Source organism: Dipodomys ordii, unplaced genomic scaffold (assembly GCF_000151885.1).
Source record: "Dipodomys ordii isolate 6190 unplaced genomic scaffold, Dord_2.0 Scaffold64, whole genome shotgun sequence".
In the NCBI taxonomy this organism is placed as follows: domain Eukaryota; kingdom Metazoa; phylum Chordata; class Mammalia; order Rodentia; family Heteromyidae; genus Dipodomys; species Dipodomys ordii.
The window spans coordinates 8,352,259-8,377,416 of NW_012267280.1; the positions used below are offsets into that span (position 1 = coordinate 8,352,259).

At 45.5% G+C, this 25,158-nt stretch overlaps 1 protein-coding gene across 1 annotated transcript in view; it reads right to left on the bottom strand.

The window, feature by feature from the left end:
- Myo16 (myosin XVI) overlaps positions 1-25,158 on the bottom strand; it is a 267,093-nt gene that overhangs the window by 16,947 nt on the left and 224,988 nt on the right. Inside the window, exons 32-34 of the mRNA XM_013022725.1 lie at positions 16,597-16,723; positions 9,502-9,660; positions 1,564-1,655 (exon numbers count right to left, since the gene is read on the bottom strand). Of these exons, the coding sequence (XP_012878179.1) occupies positions 1,564-1,655; positions 9,502-9,660; positions 16,597-16,723 (378 nt within the window). The remainder of the gene's footprint in view (positions 1-1,563; positions 1,656-9,501; positions 9,661-16,596; positions 16,724-25,158) is intronic.

Sequence of the window (25,158 nt, forward strand, 5' to 3'; positions counted from 1 at the left end):
CTGGGAAGGGAGGTGAAGGGTAAACAAAGGAGGAGGCTGCAATGCTTGGTAAGAAATGTATGCATTATCCTGCCCATGTAATTGTAACCCCTCTGTACAGCATGTTCACAAATAGAATAAAATAAAAAATTAAAAAAAAATAAAACCTAAAAAAAAAAAATCACTGCTTTTCTCTATGGCCCACATTGTAGCAGAGGCCTAAGGAGGGCGTGGATGGCCTGGATCCTGCTCTAACACAGAGGAGTAACAAAAATCAAAGCAGTGTTCACTACAGAAAGCAAGCTCTCCCAGGAGCTCCCAGACGCTTACAATGTACTGGGAAGCATCTCTAAGGCAGGGAGGGAGATTAGGGAAATCTGTTATCACCAGCAATCGCCACAGCCAATAGGTCAGTGAGTGATGTCAGCAGACTATAAGATTTATTTTTAAGATTAAAATTATTGATCTTCGTCACTCTCTCATGATTGTTATTTAAAAAAAAAAACCCCAACAACTTGGCACCTATAATGTGGCTGTGCCTATACAATCCGAATATTCCAGTGAAAGTGATCGTTTGTTGGTCAGTTGATTCACGGAATATGTAGACTTGGCCCAGTTTGTTAAGATTTTTTTTTATGTAGACAATCGAAAAAACAAAATGATGCCATAGCTTCATGCAAGAATGCTATGGCTTATGTAGAAGTATTTAAAGTATTGGTAGTCAAGTACGTATTATGGACTTTAACTGTATATTTTTATAAAGATAATTGTTAAAAGCAATCTTTGAAAATACAATGGCATGGAAACAACACTAATTTTATCACGTAGATCCTCTCTCTAGTATTTTTATTTGCTCTTGAGCGGTCTTTATCATGGTGACCTGTCTGAGCCAAACTCTGTGAGCACTGACAGGAAATGCGCGGTATGAGCAAGGGCTGGGGCTAATGTCCTCAGCGGGACCTCACTGAAGTGAGAGCTGCCGTAGCTCAAATGAAGCTGACGCCACAGAACACGAGATGCCGAGATCTGATGACACACTGTAAGACTGCAGATGCAGCAGGGTTTTACTTCCCTTCTCTGGTCATCTATAATCTCCTTTTTTAGCTCAGGCCACATGCACAAAACATATCAAGATCTTTCAGGAAGCTTTATGCCACTAGCACCGGATATGACTTTGAATACCATCATATAAGTTGTGTCTAGAGTCTTCCATTACAATAAGCATTCATTTTATTTTGGACATTATTTTCTCTTCTTTATGTGTGTGTGTATACACACATATGTACATATATGCACTCATATATATACATATACAGATATACATACATATGTATATAGGTGTACATACACATATGGATGTACACATATATAGATGTATATTATATATACAGATATAGATGTACATACACATATATATTGTAAATAAACCAAAAATTGGAGTCAGCTGAGATAGAGGAGAGAGAAAAGTGTGAAGTTGAAGAAGCCTAGGCAGAGCTACCCAGCCCAGGATAAAAGAGTGTCAGCTAGCACTTAGCAGCTTTCTGTGGCGCTCACTTGACCTGCTCTGCACGAATGAATGCGTACCTGTGTGGTGTGACTCTCCCGGTGCCTTTGGAAGGGCGGGGGCGTGGGGCGGCTCTCACACAGCTGGGGGAAGCTGTCATCATCAGGCTGACCTGTGGGCCAACAGTAGCCAGCGGTTAAGTTGTGTCTCTGACCCCAAATGAAGTCAGTTTTGTACTTCTTAAACACACACACACACACACACACACACACACACACACATATTTTCATGGGCAGAAACATGAGCAAACAGTAGTTGACTATTAAACTTAATAACAGAACATGGGACTTACAAAGCATTTCTGCCTTTTTCATTTACTAAAAGAGAAGATCTGCTGACAGATATACGTTATACTACATCATATATAAGCTGTGAATATGGTAACAGACAGAATGATGAGAAGAAAGACACGGTGGTAGCATAAAGAAGGCAGAGGAGGAGCTTTCCTACAGGTTGGGAGCCACGGCAAAGGCAGGCAGGAAGACGTCTCCCCTGCTCACTCCAGGAAGCAGGGGGCCCTCATTCGCAGGGATGAGGGAGGAAGAGCACAGGTGAAAGGAAGGTAAGGCGTAGGGGAGGGTGTTCGGCAGGGGGTTCTACTGTGCTGAGCAGGGAGGCCCCATGAAGGAAGGAGAGCACGTGCTTCCTCCATGCACCAATCATAACCAATTTTACAAGGGTGACCATGAGCTCCCAGAAACTCACCCGTCCCTCCCCAAATGACGCAGCCGTACTTAGGAGAAACAGAGTGATGTTCATGGATTACCGTCCAAGACAGAAGCCCGGCATCTCCACTCTAGCATGGGTGCCGTGCAGTTCTTTGTTCTGGGGCACCCGGGCTACTATGTAGGCTTTGCCTCCTTGGGCTCCCAGCACCAGATCCCAGAGGCACCCTGTCTCATGACACGGTGTTCTAAACACAGCTAGAGGTGCCCAGGGACAAATTGGTCATGTTACAATGGTTAGGAGGGTGGTGTCATGCACGCATCTCCACAAGAGACCTGATTTATAAACATGAACAGATAAGTAACTGCCCCACGGGGTGGACTGGACCTAGAGAACTTTAAACACTGAAGCAATTACTCCTCTCCTTGGAAAGCATAATTAGTGAGCACAGTTTAATTGATTAAACATATACATGATTCCTAAATTAAAAATCATTAGAAAATCACTGTGCATTTTTCCAATTACAGCAGAGCATGTGCTCTTTGGGGAGGTCCTGCCAGTCAATCTTCTGGTTAAATGGACAAATATGCCCAGGAAAAGGGGGTTCCCTGTCAGGAGACAGGCCAGCAGCTGGACCCTGACACAAGGTCAGATGGGGTCTGGTGAGAGGGAATGTCCTCAAACAGAACCCATAGCAATGTCCTAGAGATCAGGAGAGGGTTCATGGGGACTCTGGAGGCAATAGCAGCAAGTAAGACTCCAGCCATGGAGTTCATGTTGAAGTAATCCAGAATTTCAGGAATTCTGAGGAAGTGAAGATGGGGTCCTGTTTACAATTCCAGGCAACTAGGCAGGGAGTTGGCAAAAAGAAACAAAACAGGCTTAAGACCCACATCTAAGACTCACTCACCTGTTGAGGTATTTATGGGATGGAGCAGTGGGGGGGGGCGGTAGGGGGAGAGGGAGGGCTGACACAGCAGCATGCATCTCTAGATCACTGGTCTCTTACCGAGCCAGGAGATCTGAGGCAGAAGAAAATTGTTAGCTAGTTTTCCAAACTCAGCAATGATTTAGAAGGTTGCTTTTAGAACTGAAACAGAAGCTCAGTTTTGATTCTAAGGCACAGACCCAGGACCAAAGAAATCGTATCATGCATATCACATAGGTTAGTTCGATTAAATTGGTGCTAAACAGGCAGGGAGAGAACCAAGAACCAAGCAACGCCTTTCCAGGCCCTCAAGAAGCTTAGCATTTGGGGCAACAACATTGGACACCATGAGAGGGTGGGTGAGGTGAAGTAGGAGTGCGGGAAACACTGGGTGGGGGGCAAAACCTCGGGGTAGCAGAGTTCATTTGGATGGAAGGATTTCAGGAAGCTTCCTTGCAGTCTTGCTGCGGACCTGGGATTCTTAGAGTGTGGAAGGGCGAAGGGAGCTGAATCCGCACAGTTACCACAAACAAGATGATGTCCGACGGTGTGCATTCATGCATGTATACTCCCACCAGGGCTCTCTGGATGGCGGGTTGCGTCTATCTGAGCTGTGGCAGATGGAAGCCATGAGGCGGGTTCCCAGCTCACCAGGGTTTGGTTTTGACCGGGCCAGACTCGATACAGTGTAGGAATTAATTCAGGGCATACCAAGAACTGGGCTCTGTGTGAGTAGGCTCAGCAGGGCTTCTGCTCAGCCAGCCTGGACCAGCACAGATAACCAGGCTGTGCAGAGGCTGAGTGCAGTGCACAGAAAAACAAGACCTTCTCCTCCCGGTGACAGATAAATGCAGGCCCAAATGGAGCAACTGCCTTCTTTAATTGCTATTTTTTCCCTGATGCTCAGCAATAAAATGTATATTTATTGAACAGCCAGAAAGAAAATCATACTGATCATAAAGTGCCCTAGTTGGAATTTTTCTTTAGATCTCCGTTTCTCCACTAAATAAGCATCTTTATATAAACAATATTTTGTTCGCTAGAGCCAACATATTCTAACACTACGAACTGCTTTCTAATCTAATGATAAATAACCACAAGTCCAGGGAATAATTAAGTATACAAAAAGAGATCTAAGTCTCTGTTAACATCAGCAAAAGGATGGCAATTAAAGTAAGTGATAGCTATAATTACCCACACATAACTATATTTCATCAAATGAACAAACAGATAATTATTTCTGGGAGGCAGAGGTAGCATACAGACCCTGGAATCCCAAGGAGAGATCATTTCCTAGAAAAATAGTATGGCTTCTCATTCATGTAGAACTTTATTTTAAACATTTACTTTCATCGCGTGCTTTTAGTTAGAAAGATCATTGATGATACTATGCACATTAGGCATCAATGCTCATCATTGCCTTTGGAGTTATCGCAGTCCTATCTATGTAGAAATGTGTTCAGTTTGGACAGTACTGAGTAGGGCAAGGTTTTTTTTCCCCTAGCACTCATTAGCTCATTTGCAAAATTCATACTAAACTCAATTAGCAAGTGTACACTGAGGATTGCCATCTAAACAGGTGAAAGCAGCATGTGTTTGTTTATCTGTTTTCTTTGCTTTTTTGGTGGTGTTGGGACTGAAGTCAAGGCCTCTTGCTCGCTGGGCAGGCACTCTCCCCCTTCAGCCATGCCTCCAGCTGCTTTCTCAATTGGTTGTTTCCGAAGGAGGGTCTTGCTTTGTGCTCCAGTGGTCTGGGCTGTGATCCGCCTACTTGTGCTTCCCACCATCTCTGAGGATGACAGACAAGTGCCACCCTGCCCACAACTTGTACCACCAGGCTCAGTCTTTTGGCCCAGGCTGGCCTTGAACTTAGACCTTGAGATCTCTGCCTCCCAAGTAGCCAGGATTAAGGCTTGGGTCATGGCCCTTAGTAAGGTGCTTAGTTTTCAGTAACTACTGGGAAACATCGCAACCCAGGACTTCCAGGGATCTACCAAAAGAGCACAGCAGTGGCATGCCAATCTGCCTCGAGAGACTGAATCCTTAACTGAAATAACATTGCTTCTGTGTGCATCATTACTCTCGGATGTTCAAGTAACTGAGAGCCTGCTAATTTTTTTCATGTTCCTCTGTTTAAGGGAGGTGTATAAGTCTGTGACAGGATTTGAACACAATCTATTTGTTATACACATTGTAGTTTTTTTCCTGCACATCTGTCATTTGTTTATTACATATCATGGACTTAGAAATGATTAGGCATACAATTCACAAATTGTAGTGTAAAACCTTTATAGTACTAAAGAATTAATTTTTTGGTATTGATTTTCTATGAAAATATTTCGTGAATGTTTCTAGTGTTGTCTAGAGAATGTTGCTTCTTCAGTTAGCTTTTGGTTTTAAATTTTGGGGTAAACTCACAGCTATTTGTATTAAGACCCTTTCCCAAGCTATAGCTATGGTCAGAATGATTAAATATATGGGTACAAGGACGGTCCCTTTTTTCTTCCCACCCTCTTTCCCTCTCTATTTTGTAAATGGCTCCTTCCTTTCCATCTTGTATAAAGCTCTTCCTGCCTTCCTGCCTTTCTTTCTCTTTCTTCTTCCCTTCCCTCCCTCCCTCCCTCCCTCCCTCCCTCCCTCCCACCTTCCCTCCCTCCTTTCTTTCTTTCTTTTCTGTCTTTCTGTCTGTCTGTCTTTCTCTTTCTTTCTGCCAGTCCTAGGGCTTGAACTCAGGGCCTGGGCAATATCCCTAAGCTTCATTGTGCTTAAGGCTAGCACTCTACCACCTGAGCTACAGCACCACTTCCAGCTTTTTCTGGGTAGTTTATTGGAGATAAGAATTTAGACTTTGCTGCCTGAGCTGGCTTTGAATTGTGATCCTCAGATCTCAGCCTTCTGAGTAGTTAAGATTACAGGCATAAGCCACCAGCATCCAGTCTTTCTTTTTATATTCCTTTTCTCTTTAATAAAAAAATAATTCTCAATGCCTATCCTCTAAAATTAAGACAAGTGAGGGAAGGGAGGAGTTATAAATAAGATGCTCTCCTATATTTTCTTGTATACGTTTTATTATTTAATATTTAGACTTATAACCCACAGGATGTCTGCTGTGAGTGGTGGCGTTCCAGTCACAAGTCATCTTTCTCTGGCTGAGTGACAGTCGGTTATTCTGCCTTTAGTGCCCACAGAGGAAAAGTGCTTATTTATGCCAGCTGGGGCCTTTTCTTGTCTTTCTCCTTCAGCTTTTTTAATCACATTATCTGGAAAAGTTAGTGCAACACTGGAATTATTTCACTTTTATAATGTTGGGAGAATTTGCACAAGAAGTTCTGAGAGTGTACCTTGTAGACAGATGCTCAGTTTGTTTAATGTTTACTTACGCTATTATTTAGCTATTTCTATATCTGTTGTTTGAGAACTCTGCTTTCTGAGTATCCAGGTACACATCATCATACTCAGACTCCATTATTATATTTTATGTTTCTGATTAGTTTGGAAACTGTGCACCCTATTTGCATTCTCCCGGGGCTTTCCTCAGGGGGCGTAGTTGGCAAGTTAGATTTATCGGGGTTTGATATTAAACAGTAGTTTCCCTCCTTCCTGACTTCCCTTATTTTAAAATTAAAAATCTTTCTAGTATTGCTGAGCATTAGGAGCATACCAATGTGGAATTCTTCCTGTTATTTTCTAAAAATATCCTTACTTCCCTTCTGATCTTTACAGGAAAGTTTCTATGATTAGTAAAATATCTATGTTGACAGTTATTCTAACTGAACATGTTAAAAATGTCATTACACTTTTCCTGGGATCTCTGTTGTGCCCCTTTGTTACAACTGATCATTTTTGAACATCTGGCTGCTTTAAAGATTCATGCTTGGTCTTTAATTTATAAGCATCTCCTAATGGTAGACTGACAAGTGGTCTCCTTTCTACTTTTCAATTCAAGCTTTGCAGAAATGTGGGGATTTATATTGTCTCACTGAGGTTGGATAGATTTGGGATGGATGCTCAGACACGGGATTTGACCTTTGCAGATGTGAACAAGTGGGCAGTTGGTCTTTAGCAGGCACCCCCACCCTCTATTTATCTCCTGCCACCGCCCAGCACTGCACCCAGTCACCTGCTTCTTGTCCCTTGAGTTCTGTCTCTCCAGGTTGGAGATGCAGAATCGTACTTACAGGGTGATTGGAGCCAGACTGGTTCAGTGCAAGGCCTCTGTGCCCAGTGTAAGGCCTTTGTGCAATACTCGGGGGGCAGGGTAGGGGGGGTGGGGTGGGCCATCTTGAAGATGGTGGAGCTCATCCATGTGGTAGCTATACCTGCTCAGGCCCTCCGGTTCAGAATGCCCTCTCAGACACCAGGGACTGGATTTGAGGACATGCTTCCGACATATAGAACACACAGCAGTGCTGCATTCCATGGCAAAACCATAGAGAAACCTCAGCTCATAGGAGCACTCTTGGACTTCTTGTCTGGGGAAGGCAGCTTTCCCTTGGGGACAGTGCTATGCAGAGAGGCCTATGCAAGTGGGTAAGGCTGGCATCTCTCTGTCACCTGCCACTAACCACCCAAGTTGTAAAAACACTATCCCTTTGTCCTGTGTGAAGATGACCATTGTTTTGGCTCAGGATGAGCCAGACAAGTCGTAAAGCTAAGCCACACCACTTGCTGACACCCAGAGAACAACAGCTCAGAGTCACTCCCTGGCTTACTCCGTCCACAGGTGCAGGGATGCGTGTCACACACCAGAGGATAACTGCTATCCTGGCATCGATTGAGGAGGCTGGGCTTGTGTTCTTTTCTTCCCAGCAGAGAGCGTGAAGCAGCACCCCTAAGTCACATGGAACCACACACTTCAGTACACACTACCACCGTGGGTCTCCACACTTCCTGGCAGGACACAGCCACCGGGGCTTGGCTTCTCCACGCACTCACCAGAGCCTGGAACATCGCTCACATTCCTCACCAGAACATTTCCAACCCCTAGGATCCAAAGACCTTCTCATCATGTCTCTAAGACAACTCCCATTCCTTTCCTTTGCTTCTGCGTGGCTCCTTTTAGAGATGACCTTGCTCTCCTTCTTTGTTATTTTTGTATAGTTTTCAACAACTGGGTCTAATTAAATTTAATTTCATCCTCTGGTATACTTCATTTGATTCCTCTATTCTATCAATTTCAGTATATCTATCTCACTGTTTTGTTTGATTTCTCATATCTGATGAATTTTCACATTTAATAAAAAAAAATCTATCTGAGCAGGCCTCCACATAGCCACACTTTCTTTAAGGAGTATGTCTTTGAACTTCAAACATTTTAGTCCCTGTGGATAAACTACAACTGACTTTTTTTTGGTAGTAATTTATGACTTTCCTTCTTATCTTGTATGCTATGCATTCAGTTCTTTTAGATTGTGTTGGACTTCATATTTGGAAAAAGTAATAATAGTTTTAAAGAATACTTTGAAGATGATTGTTGTTTTTGAGGATAATCACTGCTGTGTCCTGGGAGTACAATGCTCCAACTTTGGAGGTCAGAGTCCCAGCTGATTGGTGGTCCTGGTAAACCAAGTTAGGGTGGCATTCTTCAAAACCCCACGCCTAGCCATGGGTGAACCTCAGCTTAGGCTCTGTCCCTGGAATAGCAGTTGACAGAAGCAAAAGTGGGCTTCTTGCTGCCTGCTCTACACTGAGGAACAGCGCCTATGTTCCTGAGAGAAGAGACTGGAATGGGGGAACAAGGCCCAGGCTGACATTGCCCCCTAATCCCTTATTGCAGAACCTGTGACAGTTCTCCAACACCTTTAATCAGGCAGAGCAGAAACTCTCTGTCCAGTTCTCTGTGTGTTCTCAAGGAAGAATGGTTTGGGTTTTATCATCAGCCATTATGAGAAGACTTAGGCTTCTTTTATGAGTGAGAGGAAATATCTGTTGATATAACTTCGAATAGCAATGACCAAATTAATTTCTACGTTGTGTACTCACTCACTCACGCCCTTAAAGCACCTAGACACGGCTTAGCATTTGTGTTCCTTCCATAGCCTCCTCCTTCCCGTGCTGAGTTGTAAGAATGTTTTGTTTTAATGCAAAGCAGTGAAGAGCATCCATTTCCTGTAGGTCAGATTAATTTTATACTGGTTCTTACAGACCAGCACTGCAGAACCTGAAATGGCAGCCAAGTGGCTGCAGCTTTTCTTCCGCAGCCTAAGCAACGAGAGGCCCACAGTAATTCCTGCAGTTTCCAGAATTTCACAGTTTCTATCCTATTTTTTTTCCAGTTGGTAAGCCTACTGCGGTTTTGTATTTAAAATCCATTCTCCCTGGTTTAAAGTTTCATCCGTTCATTTCTGGGTTTGAAAGAGCTTACCGTTAGAGACAGGATTCCCATTCTCAGCAGTCACAGCACTCGAGAGGGAATTAGATAACTGAATTCCACTGGTATTTGCGTTTCTGTCTTGAGTCTCTGAAGCAATCTCTAATGTTGAAGGATCATCCCGGCTAGTTAGGTTCATGTTAGTTTCAAAACCTAAAGTGAATTTTAGAAATAATTATTCTTCTCTGATAAAAAGGTCTGAAAACCTGAGTAAAACACTGGAAGAAATAACACTGATCCAATTGAGTATTAGTTACATCCCAAATAAATTCACAATTATCCTTAATTAAATTATATCATAGTCACCAGATTTTTGTCATAACATTGCTATTTAGTGCTAAAAATCAACTGTAGGCCTTGTCATTTAAAAATATATTCATAGAGAATTTTTTAGATAGGTTAAATATATAGGACTGCTCATTGTAGGAGGGAAATCAATTCATCCAAGTTCGGTGTTTTCTGAGCTACTAAATGTAAACACAATAAAGCAACCTTACAGCTTTGAAAAAAACCAATATAATTTCAATGTAATTTCAATGTTTTCCTTATCCATCTTGGAAAATTAAAATTCAAATACTTTAAGATGTTTTCTGTTTACCAGAGTAATGAATTACATATCCTATGTACATCCTGAGATGTAGGAGCACAGAAACCTCTCCAAATTCAGCTGAGGACCAAATAAAGGCATTTAGAAAACTACGCAGTATTGGTAAAGTAAAATGTAACAACTACTTAGACTTCGGAGGCTGACTTCTATACAAGGTTCCTGAAGTCCTCAGGCAGTCTATAAGTCATTAGCCCTCAAAAATACTTCATCCTTTTCATTTAAAGAAGGGAGAGCAAGGCAAGGAGGGAAGGAGGGAGGAAACGAAGGAAAGCAGAAGTCCCAGCCCTGCAGATCTGGTCTCGCACGCTGCTCTTGGCTTTTCCTGACCTCTCTTCAGCATCTCCCCTGGCTCCCTGGGTTCCACACTGCAGTGATACTACAAGCAATGGAGCTTGCCCATGAAGCTCCACACTGACAGGTCCCAAGGCCACGAGAAGTGCATTCCCTCTGCTGCCCGTGGCATGCTCTTCACTCAGCCACCGCGTCTTCTCCTTCGCCGATCAGGGCCTCACTCAGTCGCCTGACTTACATTCACAGAACACACACAGCTCTGCCAAGAAGATGTGCACAAAGGCTTAGAGGTCAAAAATACTGGGTCGGTAGGATGATCCTAAGTCTCTTTACACACACCCTAAATATACAAAGTAATCTCGGATAAAAAGAACAAAGCAAGAGTAATCCAAAGAGTATACTACGGGCATCAAAACAGGCACCCAGACAAGGAGCAGAGTCTAGAATAAATTCACATGTCTGCAGCTGAGTTTCCAGGACAGGGAGAAGAATATGCACTGAAGAAAGAACAGTCCTTTCAGTAGATGGTGCTGGCAAAATTGGATGACCTCATGCTGAAGGATAAAAGGATACCCTTGTCTTAACAGTTAAACGGACCACTTCAGCCTGATATCAAGGGTTTAAGGCTGGAGTCCTAGTTATCCAGGTGATTGAGATGAGCAAGGTCATAGTTCAAGGACAAGCTTGAGTCTTGATGTATGATTGTCTACATTAGAAAATTTTAGACTGCAGGTGTGATTCAAGTGATAGAGCCTATAAAATTCAAAGCTATGAGTTCAACCCCCAACATAAAATCTAAAAACTCTTCAAATTTAATTGAAGACTTAAATGTGAGACCTGACACTACGGGACTACTAGAGGAAAACACAAGGGATATAGAGAGTAGCAGGGATTTTTGAGGGGCAAGAGGAAAAGCATAAGAAACAAAAGCCAAATTAGTGTCGTCTCAAACTATAATGCTAGTACACAGCAGAGGAAGTAATCAACAGAGTGAAAAGACAACCTACAAAATGGGGGGAAAAACCTGTAAACTACATATTTAACAAAGAGTTAATGCCCAGAATTTACAAGAAACTCAACAAACTCAAGCAAAATTAATAATCCAATGAAAATCGATAGACCTAAACAGACATTTTCCAAAGGAAAGCATGTATATGAACAAAATGTACGTGAAAATATGGTCAACATTTTTAACCCCTGGGGAAATATAAACATTATGATGTAGCCTCACTCCAATTAAAATGACTACTAGCAAAAGAAAGTGCGAAGATGAAGGGCTGGCAGGATGTGTATAGCCATTATGGGAAGCAGTATGGTGGTCCCTCAAAAACCTAAAGACAGATCTACCAAGGACAGCAATCCCACCTGGGATGTACACCAGAGGCCATGAAATCAGTACATGTGTGAAAAGAAGGCATCTGCACTATGATGTTCACTCTAAGATGATCAGAACAGTATCCATGTGTCTACCATCTGAGAAATGCCTGAATGACACATGTTGCCCACACAGTAAAATTCTCTTCCCTCTCACACATGATCGAATGCTGTCACTGTGACAACATTAGTAGAAAGGGAGATCATCCCATGAAATAAGCTAGGCATAGAAAGTCAAGAACCACGCTTTGTCCTTTTACATAGATGAGATGCATGTGTCATGGAGAATTTCAGGAATAATTCAGAGCAAACAGATTCACTATGTCTATTCATGCCTCTAAGCCACAGTCACCAATGTGTTGAAGGTGAACGAAAAGAAAATTCACACCAGGACATAGTTGTAATCTCAGCTACATGGGAGGGGTGGGGGGGTAATGATAGGAAGAACTGTGAACAATCAGAGGGAAAATGTTAGTGAGACCCTTTCTCAGTCAACAAGGTAGGCATGGTGGTGAACTCTGTCATTTCATTTACATAGTACACAAAGGTTGGGAGATTGCTTTCCAAGGTTAGTTCAGGCACAAAATGAAAGTTCCAGTCTGAAACAGATAACTAAATCAAAATGGACTGAAGGTGTGATCCTAATGGTTGAGTACCTGACTGGCAAGCATGAGACCTGGACTACACAGCTCTAGTACCACCAGAACAAGTAAATAAGCCAACCCCCACACAAAACCTTTAGGAAAGCAATGCTTAAGAGATAAAGGTCTCTGCCCCATGAGAAATGAGTGGATGTGGATGTCACTCCATTTTCTGGTTGGACACCAGCAACACCAGTTAGTCTGAATGCCTGAATCCACAAACAGGATTTCTCTTTGCCCTCAGCCTTCTGCTGTTTGTATATGCTCTGGAGAAAGAACTTACATAGGGACGAGACTCTGAGGTGAAGCCTTGGCCTTTTCCTTAGGATATGATTATTAAATACAAGGGTGCACCGTAGACACAATTTAATTGGATTTCAGTCTAGTGAGGGAGTTCTAACAAAGCCCAAAATGCTAACATCCACAAAAAAAAAAAAAAAAAAACCTGCCACAGTCCAGTGCTCATTTTTACACAGCTGACCTATCACTCAGGGCAGGGGTGCCATCCTTTTATAACTGTGGTTCTCTATATGAAGTGTACTCCTCTTTCCTTGGTCAACCTCCCCCCCACCCCACGCAGCAGGGGACAGACACAGCCTTCAAGGCCATGGCTGGGGTTTCGACTGCCACGTCATGTGTAGGGGCCAGGGTGCAGGAAAATATCCCTACAGTACACAGGATGGCCACCCACCACTGTTCACTGGGCCCAGAGCCCCAGCGGTGTTTGTGGAGGGACCCCCTGTGGGAGAATACAGGTCATAGCACGCCATTTTCCACATGCAGTATCAGCTGTCTCCCAAACCTGGCTTCCAGCAAGGGTGCTGAGCCAGGGTGTGAACATAAGAAGAAAGAGGTTTTAAAAATATTCACCCACTAAAAAAAGAAGTATATGAGCTTCAAGGTATGGCTATAAAAAGAAAGGTCTAGGGGTTTAGACGGCAGCTGAGGCCGAGGGTGAAGGCTGGGGAGAAGGGGCGGCTGGGGTTTGTCCTGGGCACAGAGGCTGGGGACAGCCTTGGGGAGGAAGCCAGGGCCAGAAGACCAGAAGGAGCCTCGAGTGGCTCACGGTGACTTTGAAGAGACAGTGCACGCGCGAGAGTTAACCTTGGGCACATCATTGGGACTGCAAAGAAAATGTGTAGGAGAGGCGTGTGAACCTCTCAGTAAATCTCTCTCTCCTGACATCTAGCCAGGAGGCAGAAGCCAAAACCTAAGTGAGTGGACTGAAAGGCTAGACAGGACCTGACAGGACCCATGCTGGTCAAGGAGACAGCAGAGCAGGCCTGGAAGACCACTTGTCAAACATCCCCAAACTGTCGAAGAGAGCAGAGAGAAGCAAAGGAGCAAACTGAACACAGGGAGTTTAAGAGGAATGTTTGACCATGTAGCATCTCTGCTGGTTACCATAACTATGAGACAAGGTCCCAGGTTTCTGTAACCTAGGAGAAAAATGACCTAGACAAGCCTGGTGACTCAATACCAAGAGTGCTACACGGGGCAGAACAAATGTGAAGCTTCGCTTGAACTTCATTCCTTATTCTGGTTATAGGTTTACAGGAAAAGTCCTTCTCAGAAAGGGAACTGCCACCAGGAGCTGAGCCTGCTTTTTCTTTTATGGCCTTCAGGAAAAGCACAAACACAGAGCACAGTTCCTGGCACAGTTCTGAAGCTTGCCAGGGCTCATTTTCAGCCTCTAGAAATCATAGTCCCTCAGGGTTCAGGCTACACATTGACCATATGTAATGAGGCATCCATAGGCCCACTTGGATCTAAAATCAGCCTCAAGTTTATATTAAACCAAGTCTAGTTTCCAGATCTCTGGTTTAGCTAAAATCTTCTATTAGTGCCATGCAGAAGATCACAGAGAAGAGCCCAGAAGTACTTCCAGTCCTCCACACCCTGCTGTGGAGACTTCCCGGACAGGAACAAACGGGGATGTCTTTGACATCGTAGCTCAAGCATTTGGCTTCTTGCCTCTCAGAAAGTCACTTGCAAGAATTCCGCAATCACAGGGGCCATGTGAGCTGCACGCGGAGCTATCTCCTTGTGTGCAGAGAGGCAGAGGTGAGGGGAGTTGGCTCTAGTGGGACAGCCCATAGGTTCTGAAAGGCTGCACACTGGACACGGGTACATTTTGGACTCTAAACCAGGTGGCCCAGATCTTAGCCCTCTACTAGCAGTTGCAGAATAGTTATCCGGCAATGCTCAGTGGGTGGTTGTGATGAAGGATGTATGACAATGACGTCCTCCTGAGACACAGCTGCGAGCCAGGGGTGGGCCTCCTGTCCCCTTGCCATCACTGGAAAGGATGGGAGCTGAGCAGGCTCAAGGGCTTCGGGATCCCACACTAAACACCCAACACATCCCATTTGTCTCATGCTCCGTCCCCCCAGGCTGGGGTGTGGGACAAGGTGGGGATGTCTTCTGTCTCCACCCCAAGTGGAGGGAGAGAGATTATGCTGGGAATCACCCATGGAAGCAACTGCAACCTATGAAGCCACCTCAACAATGGATATATGGAGCAAGGAGAGGTTGTGGATGACAAAGCTGGGACAATGTAAATAAGGTCTATACTACTCCCTCAAAAAACACACAGCAGATGAAGTGGTGCCCATGCACCTGTCACTTGAACTCACGGGGTCCTTTCTTACCCATTTTATTCTGTCCCTGCCACCAGAGTGGAGAAGGCCAACCTGAATTCCTTTCCTTGCTTGCTACTTGGGCTGCCCTCTTTTGTGTAACCAATCGCCCACCCTGTCTCTAAGCCAGCCAGCCTGGTGCGTGGGCCTGGGGGGTGGCGGGGCGGGGAGGCAGGCTGCGTGGTCATTGCACGGATGTCCTGTGCACACTCCCCCCGTGGCAGGAAGGGTGTAAACCTGGGGCTTCAAGATAATACACGGAACACCACATGTGGCTGCTTGTCAGGGGTTTAGGTAGCTGGCTCTCCTCCCCTCCCCGTTTGGGAACCCCAACTTTTTGCTGGGAGTACGGTGTCTGGGGATGACAGGGCTTGTCATTGAAACCTGAGGTCAATTCCTGTACCCTGAAAGATGACCCAAGTGCTGTCTTCCTGTGGGTGGCAGTGAGCTCCTCTCTCTCTCCTTCACCATGTCTCTTTATTTGGCATCTGGGGGCCAGCTGCTGGACCTAACATGGGACTCCTGGACTTTGGGGCTGGGGTCTGTAAACCCCGTGCCCTGGTGCACATCAGACTTGACTCTGCCTCCTGAGATTCAGGGTTGCTCTTTTTCCCGGGTCAGGCTGTTTCTGAAGGAAGTCCACGTTCCACCTTGAAAACCCTTCCAGCCGAGCCTGGTTCGCCTACCCCGAAGACATCCACACGCAGGTCTTCATAAAGGTATGAATGAAACCTGTCCTCAGCTCACACCTTCCACAAATGAAGGAAACTCACCCTCTTCATTGCTGGTCTTTCTAAGCTCCTTTCACAACTTGGGGATAAATGATAAACAGTAATATCAACGACTATGCTAGTTGTATCGCTTTGCCCGGCGTTAACCTCTGATAAATTAAGTCCTGGAAACAGCTGCAGATCTTGAGATGATGTCCTAGGATAATGTGATTATCTCAGGAACAAAATGTATTTTCTAAAATCATGACTGAGGTTTCTCAAGATATATTTCAGTCCCCAGAACAGGGAAATATGTTGATTCATCGCTGGGCCAACTCACCAGGTTTTCTAATAATCATCAGATTAAAAAGACATTTCAAGGTCTTACATTACCATCTGTAGATGAGGGAGGCACTTTCCTCCTAAGTCAGAGATGGTTTTTAAGCCTTGGTTGAAGGAATAGCAGAGATCTCTGCTTCTCACTGAACCACAACTGCATGTATAAAATCATGTTTAGCAATGCAGCCCTCTGTCTGGGGTGTCACGCACTCCTGTGATGCAGACTAAACTCTAGTGGGAAGGGGAGGAGGTACGTAAACACTCTGGTAGTAACTGGGAACAAGCGAAGAGCTGGAGAGTTAGCCACGGTGGGTTCCATTTTTCAAAGGACTGAAGACAATCCATCTATTGAAGATCTCAGAGGACTGTATTACTAGCAATAGAGAGAGGTAATTGAATACTAAGGGACAAGTCAATACAATGCTCAAACATTTTTAGAAGACTGGATTTTCCTCTGTAGAATCTGCTGTCGGGCACTGGTTATTTACTTTTGAAGATCACTGTGAAGTGTTTGCAGGGATCGATCACGGGGCATGCTGCTTTAAATCGGTTGTTCATCTTGTCTGTGTCTTCTCTGTCCTGCTGTAAAACCCAGCCACGGGCAGGTGGTCTAACCTGAGAATTCCAGAGAAGGAAGAGCAGTTCCACCAAAGGACAAATAGTTCATTGCTGGGGCTTTGGTTGCTTCTCTGGATGAAATCAATACTGCAACCATACACACACACACACACACACACACACACACACACACACACACACACACGTTCTTTCTTGCACCAGTTGTACAAGTGAAAATCCTTTCTTCCTTTCAAATGGAAACATCTTTGGGAGGATTGTGTTGGGTCATGAGCCAGGGTTTGAGATAAGAAGCTCATTTGGGAGAGTATAGGGACTTGGAGTGAAGCATACATTCTCGGGTACCGTGGTCCTGGGGGCCCAGGGCCCATCAGCCCATGCAGCTCGTGCTCCGGGCAGCCACTGTGCATAGTTTAGAACCTACCGACTGTGCAGGAAAGAAATGAAGCAGGGCCTTGTTTATCATCCTACCATCAACATGTGTGTTTAGCTGCACATGGCCTGTGCTGGGGCACTGGTAAGAGGACTGCCCATTTCAAGGAGAAACCGAGGCCAAGTAGCTGGCTCTCGGGACACCTTGCACGCCACCCGCAGAGGGAGGCGGTGGCTGCTGACTCATGCAAGAAGGCAGGGGGTGAAGTGATATTGAATACAGCCGCTCTCAGAGGCTGTGCAGCTTTCTGGGTTACCTAGGAAGTAGTCATCATATAAGTGATTCAAACCAGCCCTATAGAATCCAAATGCCAATTGGCAATTGAAAAATCTGTTTTTGTCTTCCAATTTTGTCTTCAGGAGAAGTGGAGAGAGAGGGGGAGGGAGGAAAGGAAGGAGGGAAGGGGAGAGGGAGAGAGTACCCAGACCCTCTGGAGGAAAAAGCCCCTCAAGCCGTGGATCTGAGTATTTCTTTACAAAAGGAAGAAACTCCAAGACAAAAGGAAGACTACCCCAGGAAATAAGGAAGACTACCCCAGGAAATAAGGAAGACTACCCCAGGAAATAAGGAGATGTAGACTCTCAGCCAGGTCTTTATTTGCCTATAAGGATTGCTAGGAGAGACTAGGAGGACCCAGCACCTTTTCTCTTCAGTATGCAGTGGGAGTTTAATTTACAAGCCAGTGTGCCAACACACAATACACAACAGTTGCTGGTTTAATGGAGGACAGCACAGCAGCATCTCCTGCTTAGGACAGGGCGTGTGCTTCGGAACAGCCTGCCTTTCCATGTTCTTTTTGGAACTTCAGGTACAGGGGCTCTCTGGCTGACAGTGCATCTCAGGACACTACTGTCACAGTGTCTCTGCTGCTGCATTTGGCTCATCTGAAATGATGAGCTACTTAAGCTGGATGCTTAGCGTGGGTCTGGTTTCTATGCTAACAGCTGCAGACCTGTAGACAATACGTTAAGGCAATTTTCCAGGATACTTCACACCAGGCTGAGGACAACTTTTTGACCAGATTGATCGATCTAAACATGTGATTGTTGGACCCTCCCATTTGGTTTTGTTCCTGGGCTGGGTGGAATCCCACAGTGCTGTGACCCCAGGAAGAGACCAGTGACTTCCACCCTCCCTCATGAAGGTCACTGCTGGTCACTCTTCCGTCCTGGGTAGGGGTCCTGGCACAGACTGGGGATCAGTCAATGCTTGCTTCATCTCCGACACCCCACTCATGAGATGGGGTCTCACTGCAGCAGGACTCAAACACATGTAGGATGCTAGGTGAGCCTTTTGCAAATGGTGGCCTCTCAGTGCCCGGTCAGGTCCTTGGTGAGGAGGAAGGACACAGAGGTTGGGGGCAGGCCGGCATGAAGTGTGGAGGATGGTTCTGCTGTACCCTTGTGTCTCACAGGTCCCTATGGGGACCAGGGACACATCTGGCACTGGTACACAGAAAGGATGGATGCGGGAAGAATGAGAGGAGCAGACAGTGGTCCCTCAGGACATTCTCACAGCTGAAACTATGCCCGCAGATGGCTTGCACAAGCACTGACGGAGGGAGGGAAAGGTTTTCTCTGCTGACCCTTTCCAACTCTGTCCTCATCATGAATCTTGTGTTTGACTTGGGGATCATCCTTATACCATTATTTTAATTGTTTTCAGAGACTTAGAAAGAGACATAAAAAGAATTTGGAGTTGGGGAAAAAAGAGATGTGTGTTTGACTCCTGACTCTGGGGTAGGTGAGTTTTTGTGATTATGGGAGAAGTCATTTTCCCCCATCAAGTGTCAGTTCAGTCCTTTGTTGCAGGGATGTAACAGAGGCCTCTGCCTTCCTGTTGTTTTAGATTTCAGGAACAGCCCTGGGAATTATACTAAGCAAATGCTCACCAGAGGACTGCCAGTCCTTGCAAGTCTGATGGCACAACTTCCTTCTATGAATTCTTGGGAATTTACAGACAGAAAGTGTAGTAAAGCCTGGTGCTGGTGGCTCACGCCTGTAATCCTAGCTACTCAGGAGGCTGAGATCGGAGGATTGCGGTTCAGAGGAAAGGAAAGTCCGTGAAACTTTTATCTCCAACAAACCACCAGGAAACCGGAAGTGGCGCTGTAGCTCAAGTGGTAGAGTGCTAGCCTTGAGCTGAAGACTTGTGAGACAGCGCTCAGGCCCAGAGTTCAAGCCCCACAACCAACAAAAAAAAAAATGAAAAGAAAAGAAAAAAAAGCGTAGTAAACTGTGAGACAAGTATCAGCAAATACTGAGGACTCACAGAAATCTTTGTAAAAGAATATAGACATTAGGAGATCTAAACTCTTAACATTGGTAAGGCTGCTGGTTAAGTGTATAGAAATTCAAAGCTTATCGAGGAAGTGCAAAATATCAGCCAAGTGTTATTTTTAGTAGGCATTGGAGAATTAGAAACTGTGAAACCAACGTATAGCTCCAGTTCCCAAGCCCAGACACTCTGCTTGTTGCAGAGGGGTGAAAAAAAGAGAGGAAATCTCCTTGTCTCCTGTGGGGAGGGGTTCTGAGGTAAAAGCCCCTCCTCTTTTGGCCCCCTCTGGGATGGGGGTGGGCAGCCCCTCCCTGCTCAGCGCCTGCTCCGTGGGGAGTGCTGGACATCCTTCTCCAAGGATGCTAATCTACCTCCCCAACAGACTTCCTCCCTCAGAAACCAAGGAGAATTTAGTGTGGTTCTGACATGTCTCTAGAATGCAAAGGCATGCTTTCACATGTGCAGATCCAGGAGGAGCACGCAGCAGTAAACACTGTGTTTTTCTGTCCATACCCTTCTAAATTTTCCTGAGCCTTTGGGATACACACACACACACACACACACACACACACACACCACAGAGGCAGCTCATCGGCAGGGTGGGGTGAGAGGCATGAACTCTTTGGCACAGGAGAAACACAGTAAGATCTGAGCCCTTGGGCAAGAAGCCGAACGGTTTCACCACCTTGCCTCTGCACCTGCGGTCTGAGTACGTCAGACCGACTTCGAAGGCTGCAATTTGACTCGAATGGCTCAGAGGTTAACCGATGATTGTGTGGAGAGCAGAGCACGGACATTTGAAATCCATGCTTGACTGAGGCATGGATTTCTGCCTGGAATGGAGTAGAGTCTCCGTGGAGCGGAAGCATAGGTCTTCTGGTTATTAAACGATGTGCAGGTTAAGTGCACTCAAGGTGGCAGAAGAGCACGTAGGTCATAAATTAGTGACCTCGACGCCTCTGTATTGCTTTCTGAATTTCAGATGGGACCATTCCTTTTGAACTTTGACCTTCAACGTCTGTATCTGTTTGGATTCATATTTAGAAATCAATCATTGTTTTTGAGACAAGGTCCAAATTGATAGCACATGCTTGCCTAGAACATGCTATGTAGACCAGGTAGCTTCAAATGTGTGAGCCTCCTGCCTCACTCTCCCAAGCGCTGGGATTACAGGTGTGTACCACCATGCCAGGCTTAGAAATCTGTATTTCTTTTCCGTTGCAGAGTGGTCACATCTATCAGATGTCTATGCCTGGGACTGACTGAAGCCATGTTGAAGGTCTTCCATCCTTGAGAACCATTTTGTTTATAATAATAAAATTCATAATTTAGTTGCTGGGGTCCAGGATAGCCGTGAAATGCACTGTCTTCTCTCTTCTAGTTAACGCAGCGTAGAACGTATCTTCTCTCAAAGAACATTTATAAAGAACATCAGTGCTAGCTACTAATAAAAGTTTTGACAGTGGCTAGCACTTCCCCTGCCCAATTCCTGACAAGAGAAGTGGGTGGGAGGAGAGACGGTGCAGGCCTGGCCTCAGAGAACTCATTAGCCTCTTCTCAGTGTCCTCCAAAGTTTCCCTAAGGTAAACTCTAAAAAGGATCCCTCTAAAATCCAAATTCCACATCCTAAAAATTTATTTATATAGCATGCTGACTTCCCAATGGAAAAGCTTTGTCTTTTTTTTCCATTTAGCTTAGGAGCGTGTGTGTGTGTGTGTGTGTGTGTGTGTGTGTGTGTGTGTGTGTGTGTGTGTGTGTGTGTGTGTGCTGGTACTGGGACTTGAACTTAGGGTCTGGGTTCTATCCCTTGGCTATACTCACTCTACAGCTAGAGCCACAACTCTCTACTTCCTGCATTTTGGTGGTTAACTGGAGATGAAAGTCTCTTGGATTTAAATATGTTTGGACATAACAGTTGGATTTTTTAGTCTTTTTCCCCCACTAATCAACTATTTAATTTACTTACAATATGGAAAAGAAATATGGTAGCTTAGATAATTGCTACCATATATTAGCTATAATTTAAATGTTGCTGGTATTGTTATAAACGACCCAGTTCCATCTTATAGGTTTGGGATGCTTTGTCTCAGGAAGTGATGAAACTGAATTCTTTTCTCAGTGTCCTGGGATTTGACCTCTTTCTTCGTGCTGGTTTTCTTCCTTTTACTGCTGGACTCTGCCAGCCCGTCAGTGGGTGGAGAAGGGCTGGCTTGGGATCTCTCATCCTTCAGGAAGCCTCAGCCCAGGGATGAGCTGGGCAGTGGGGCTCCCTGGTGGCCTGGTCTGCCACACGCTCTCCTCTGTCTCCATTTGAATTTTCCATCTGAATTTTCCATTTGAATTAGGCTTCATGTGTTTTTACACTGAGCAATCAGACATGACTACTACAACAGTATCACTCATGAGATGAGGTTCAATACAAAAACTGTCCATTAGTGCAGTCTTCTATATCAAGAAAGCCTTTTGCTGGATTCCAGAAATATATCCATATCTGCAATCTGTAAAATGCCTACAACCTGCCAGTTCATAGAGTCTCTGGGGTGGTTTTTCACCACCCAAACCCTACGTGTCTTTCTTATGTACCTCAGTGAGCAAATGAGCACCCAAAGGCGTTTGCCTGCTTTGTCCTCTGCGGTCTGAGGCTGTGGGGTCCTGGGGGTGGAGGTAAGGAAGAGCCCCAAGGGACAAAGCTCTTGGGTTCTGGAACGACTTGGAGCAAATCAGGGTCCCTCCTGTAAAACGGGCATTGTTGTGTGGACACCACAGGCTACGCAGGCAGTGTCGAGGGGACACACCACAGGTTTTGCACTGCCGTCACACTGGTTACTGTGCTGCCTCCTTTGAGTGTGTGTGTCACTGTGCCTCAAATGGCCCAGCCAGCGGCCAGTGCCAGGGAGCACGGGTGTGTTAAGCCCTCCATGTCGCTGTCTGGACCAGCAGTGGAGAGGATCCACACAGAACCGGGCTGCCCATACCCCAATGGAATTATGGGTGTTTTCATCTTCAAGAAGTAAGAGAAACACTTTGAACCCATCCATAAAACTTGGTGAACGATCTTTCCTCCCATCATGGGGTGCGAACGGAGCCACAATCGATTTAGGGGTCTTCAGGGTGAATTAGTCATTCACTAGGTGATCTGATAAGGGAGCTATTTCAAGTGGAAAGAAGACTGCCTTTAAATATCAAGAGGACAAAGGAGAAGATGTAAAACTCGCTCAGAAAGAAATCCCAAGGCTCTAGTAAACCACCAAAAACCATGAATAACAGGCATCCAGTTCATTCAGAAGAAAATGAATTATCCACCTTGGGATCAAACTTCATCATCGTATGAGATGCTCCATCTTGGCTTTAACAAACGCTTTTCTGGTTCTCAAAGTCTAACCTGCTAGATCTGCCCACGCAAGCCGGAAAACCCGTCCCCACCTCAGGGTATGAAGAATGGCACAGCTCTGGCCCTTGGATGTGTCCTCACACAGTTCTCCTGGACTCCACATGGCTAAGTTTTCTGCGATTACAATCTAACTCACCAATGGTTCCGACTGACCTTTCCAAGTGGAAAAGTACCCCGAGCTGGGGAACAGTGGCTCATGCATGTACTCCTAGCTACTCAGAAGACCAAGATCCAGAGGATCATGGCTGGAAGCCAGACAAAGCATCAAAGTCCACAAGAGTCCATCTCCAAAGTTTCTAGCCAAAAGCCAAGCTTGAGGCATGGTTCAAGTGGTAAAAGCACAAGCCAAACTGGAGGATCTGAGTTCAAACCCAAGGATACATTTAAGAACAAAAACGTATTCTGTAAAAGCACACATTAGGAAAATAGAAGTCATGATATTTCCTTTGAAATGGTAGCGCCATACTTAGGATTCTCCAAATATTGGCTCAGGCTGTCATGGGAAATGTAGTTAGAAAATCTGAGTCTAGGAGCCTTTACATTCTCCGACCTGAGATGTGCTAAGAAAGGGGTCTGTCTAGAAGCTCATTAACTTCAATACTCTGAACAAAATAAAGTCATGGCAAATTTACCTCATTCCTATCTACAGTAAAATGGGGTTTAAGAGGTTTTAATAAAGCTTTACTTCTAAAAGCAAATTTGTTCATTTAATGATTTTTCTTTTAGAGACCGTTTTGATCACGGGACTGAAACATGACTTGTGAAATTCAGACATTCTGTTGCTCCTGACAAGTACCATTTTATTTATTAATAGTCTATAATTAAGGAGAAATTGTTAGCTAAACAGACAATTAGCTTCCTTGAGGAATCAACAGTGAGTAGATTATTCAGCTATTTACCACGGGCGTTAGATGGATCGACTTTGACCTTATTCACATGAATTTTTAGTTTTCTTTTTTTTGTGTGCTGGTCCTGAGACTTGAACTCTTGGCCTGGGTGCTGTCTCTGAGCATTTTTGCTCAGGGTTAGTGCTCTACCACTTGAGCCACAGCTCAATTTTTGCCCTTTTCTGGTTAATTGGAAATAAGACTTTCCTGCCTAGTCTGGCTTTGAACTTCAACCCTCAGATCTCAGACTCTTGAGTAGCTAGGATTACTGGTGTGAACTACTGGCACCCAGCTTAACAATGTTTGGTATAGTCTAATGCACACAAGCATTATATTATGAATATATAATAGCCACATCACGGCATCCTGGCTGTGATGTTTCTGCTTAATGAGGAAATAGTCTATGTTATTTCTATTCTGGTTCTATTTTATATCCTGCATTATTATCTATTTCTTCCCCCAAATACAGAACACATGGGATATATTTGACTTTGTATATTTATTTTCACCCATCTATGTAAAAATAAATATACAAACTATATAATATTATATGTAATGGATACTGGATACATAAAATATTATATAATAAATACACAATATATACCACATAAGAAAAAATTTAAAATGTCCGTTATTTCTACTTGTGATGTTGGGGAGCATCTACAAAGGCAGCGCGTTTTCGGCACCAAGGCTCTCCCTGGAACAAAGGCCGGGTGCTCTGGGGAGGAACAGCCCGGCAGGTCAGCCTGGGCAGGCTTTCCAGCTCCAGGGTGGACAGGTCCACGCCCTCCCCATCCGGAGACTGCAGCCAGGCACGGAGGACAGGCCAGGTCCTGCCGTGGCCATGTCTGCCTCGGGCGGTGGACAGGCCAGGTCCTACCGTGGCCATGTCTGCCTCGGGTGGTGGACAGGCCAGGTCCTACCGTGGCCATGGTCACCTCAGGCGGTGGACAGGCCAGGTCCTACCATGGCCATGGCCACCTTTGGCGGAGGACAGGCCAGGTCCTACCGTGGCCATGTCTGCCTCGGGCGGTGGACAGGCCAGGTCCTACCGTGGTCATGGCCACCTCTGGCGGTGGACAGGTCAGGTCCTGCCCCGGTGATGGCCGCCTCGGGCGGTGGACAGGTCAGGTCCTACCCCTGCCATGGCCACCCTGGGCGGTGGACAGGCCCCGGTCGACCCCGGCCTCGGGCGCGTTCCCCTGGTCTCTGCTCGGCCTAGGCACACGATGTCCATCGCGGACTCCACTCAGGCCCAGGCAGGGTGCGCACCTCTGCGCTCTGGACCCTCGGGAGCCCCATACCTGGGACCCCGAGAATACCGGGGACCTCACGGATACCTCCAGTGCTGGGGATCTCCCAGGGGTAACAGGGACCCCATGGATGCCGCCGCCCCCGGCCCAGGGCCCCCTCGGACGCCGCAACCCCCCCACCTGGGCCCAGCTCACCTTCGGGCTCCCGGATCCGGCGCCCCGCCGCCGACCTG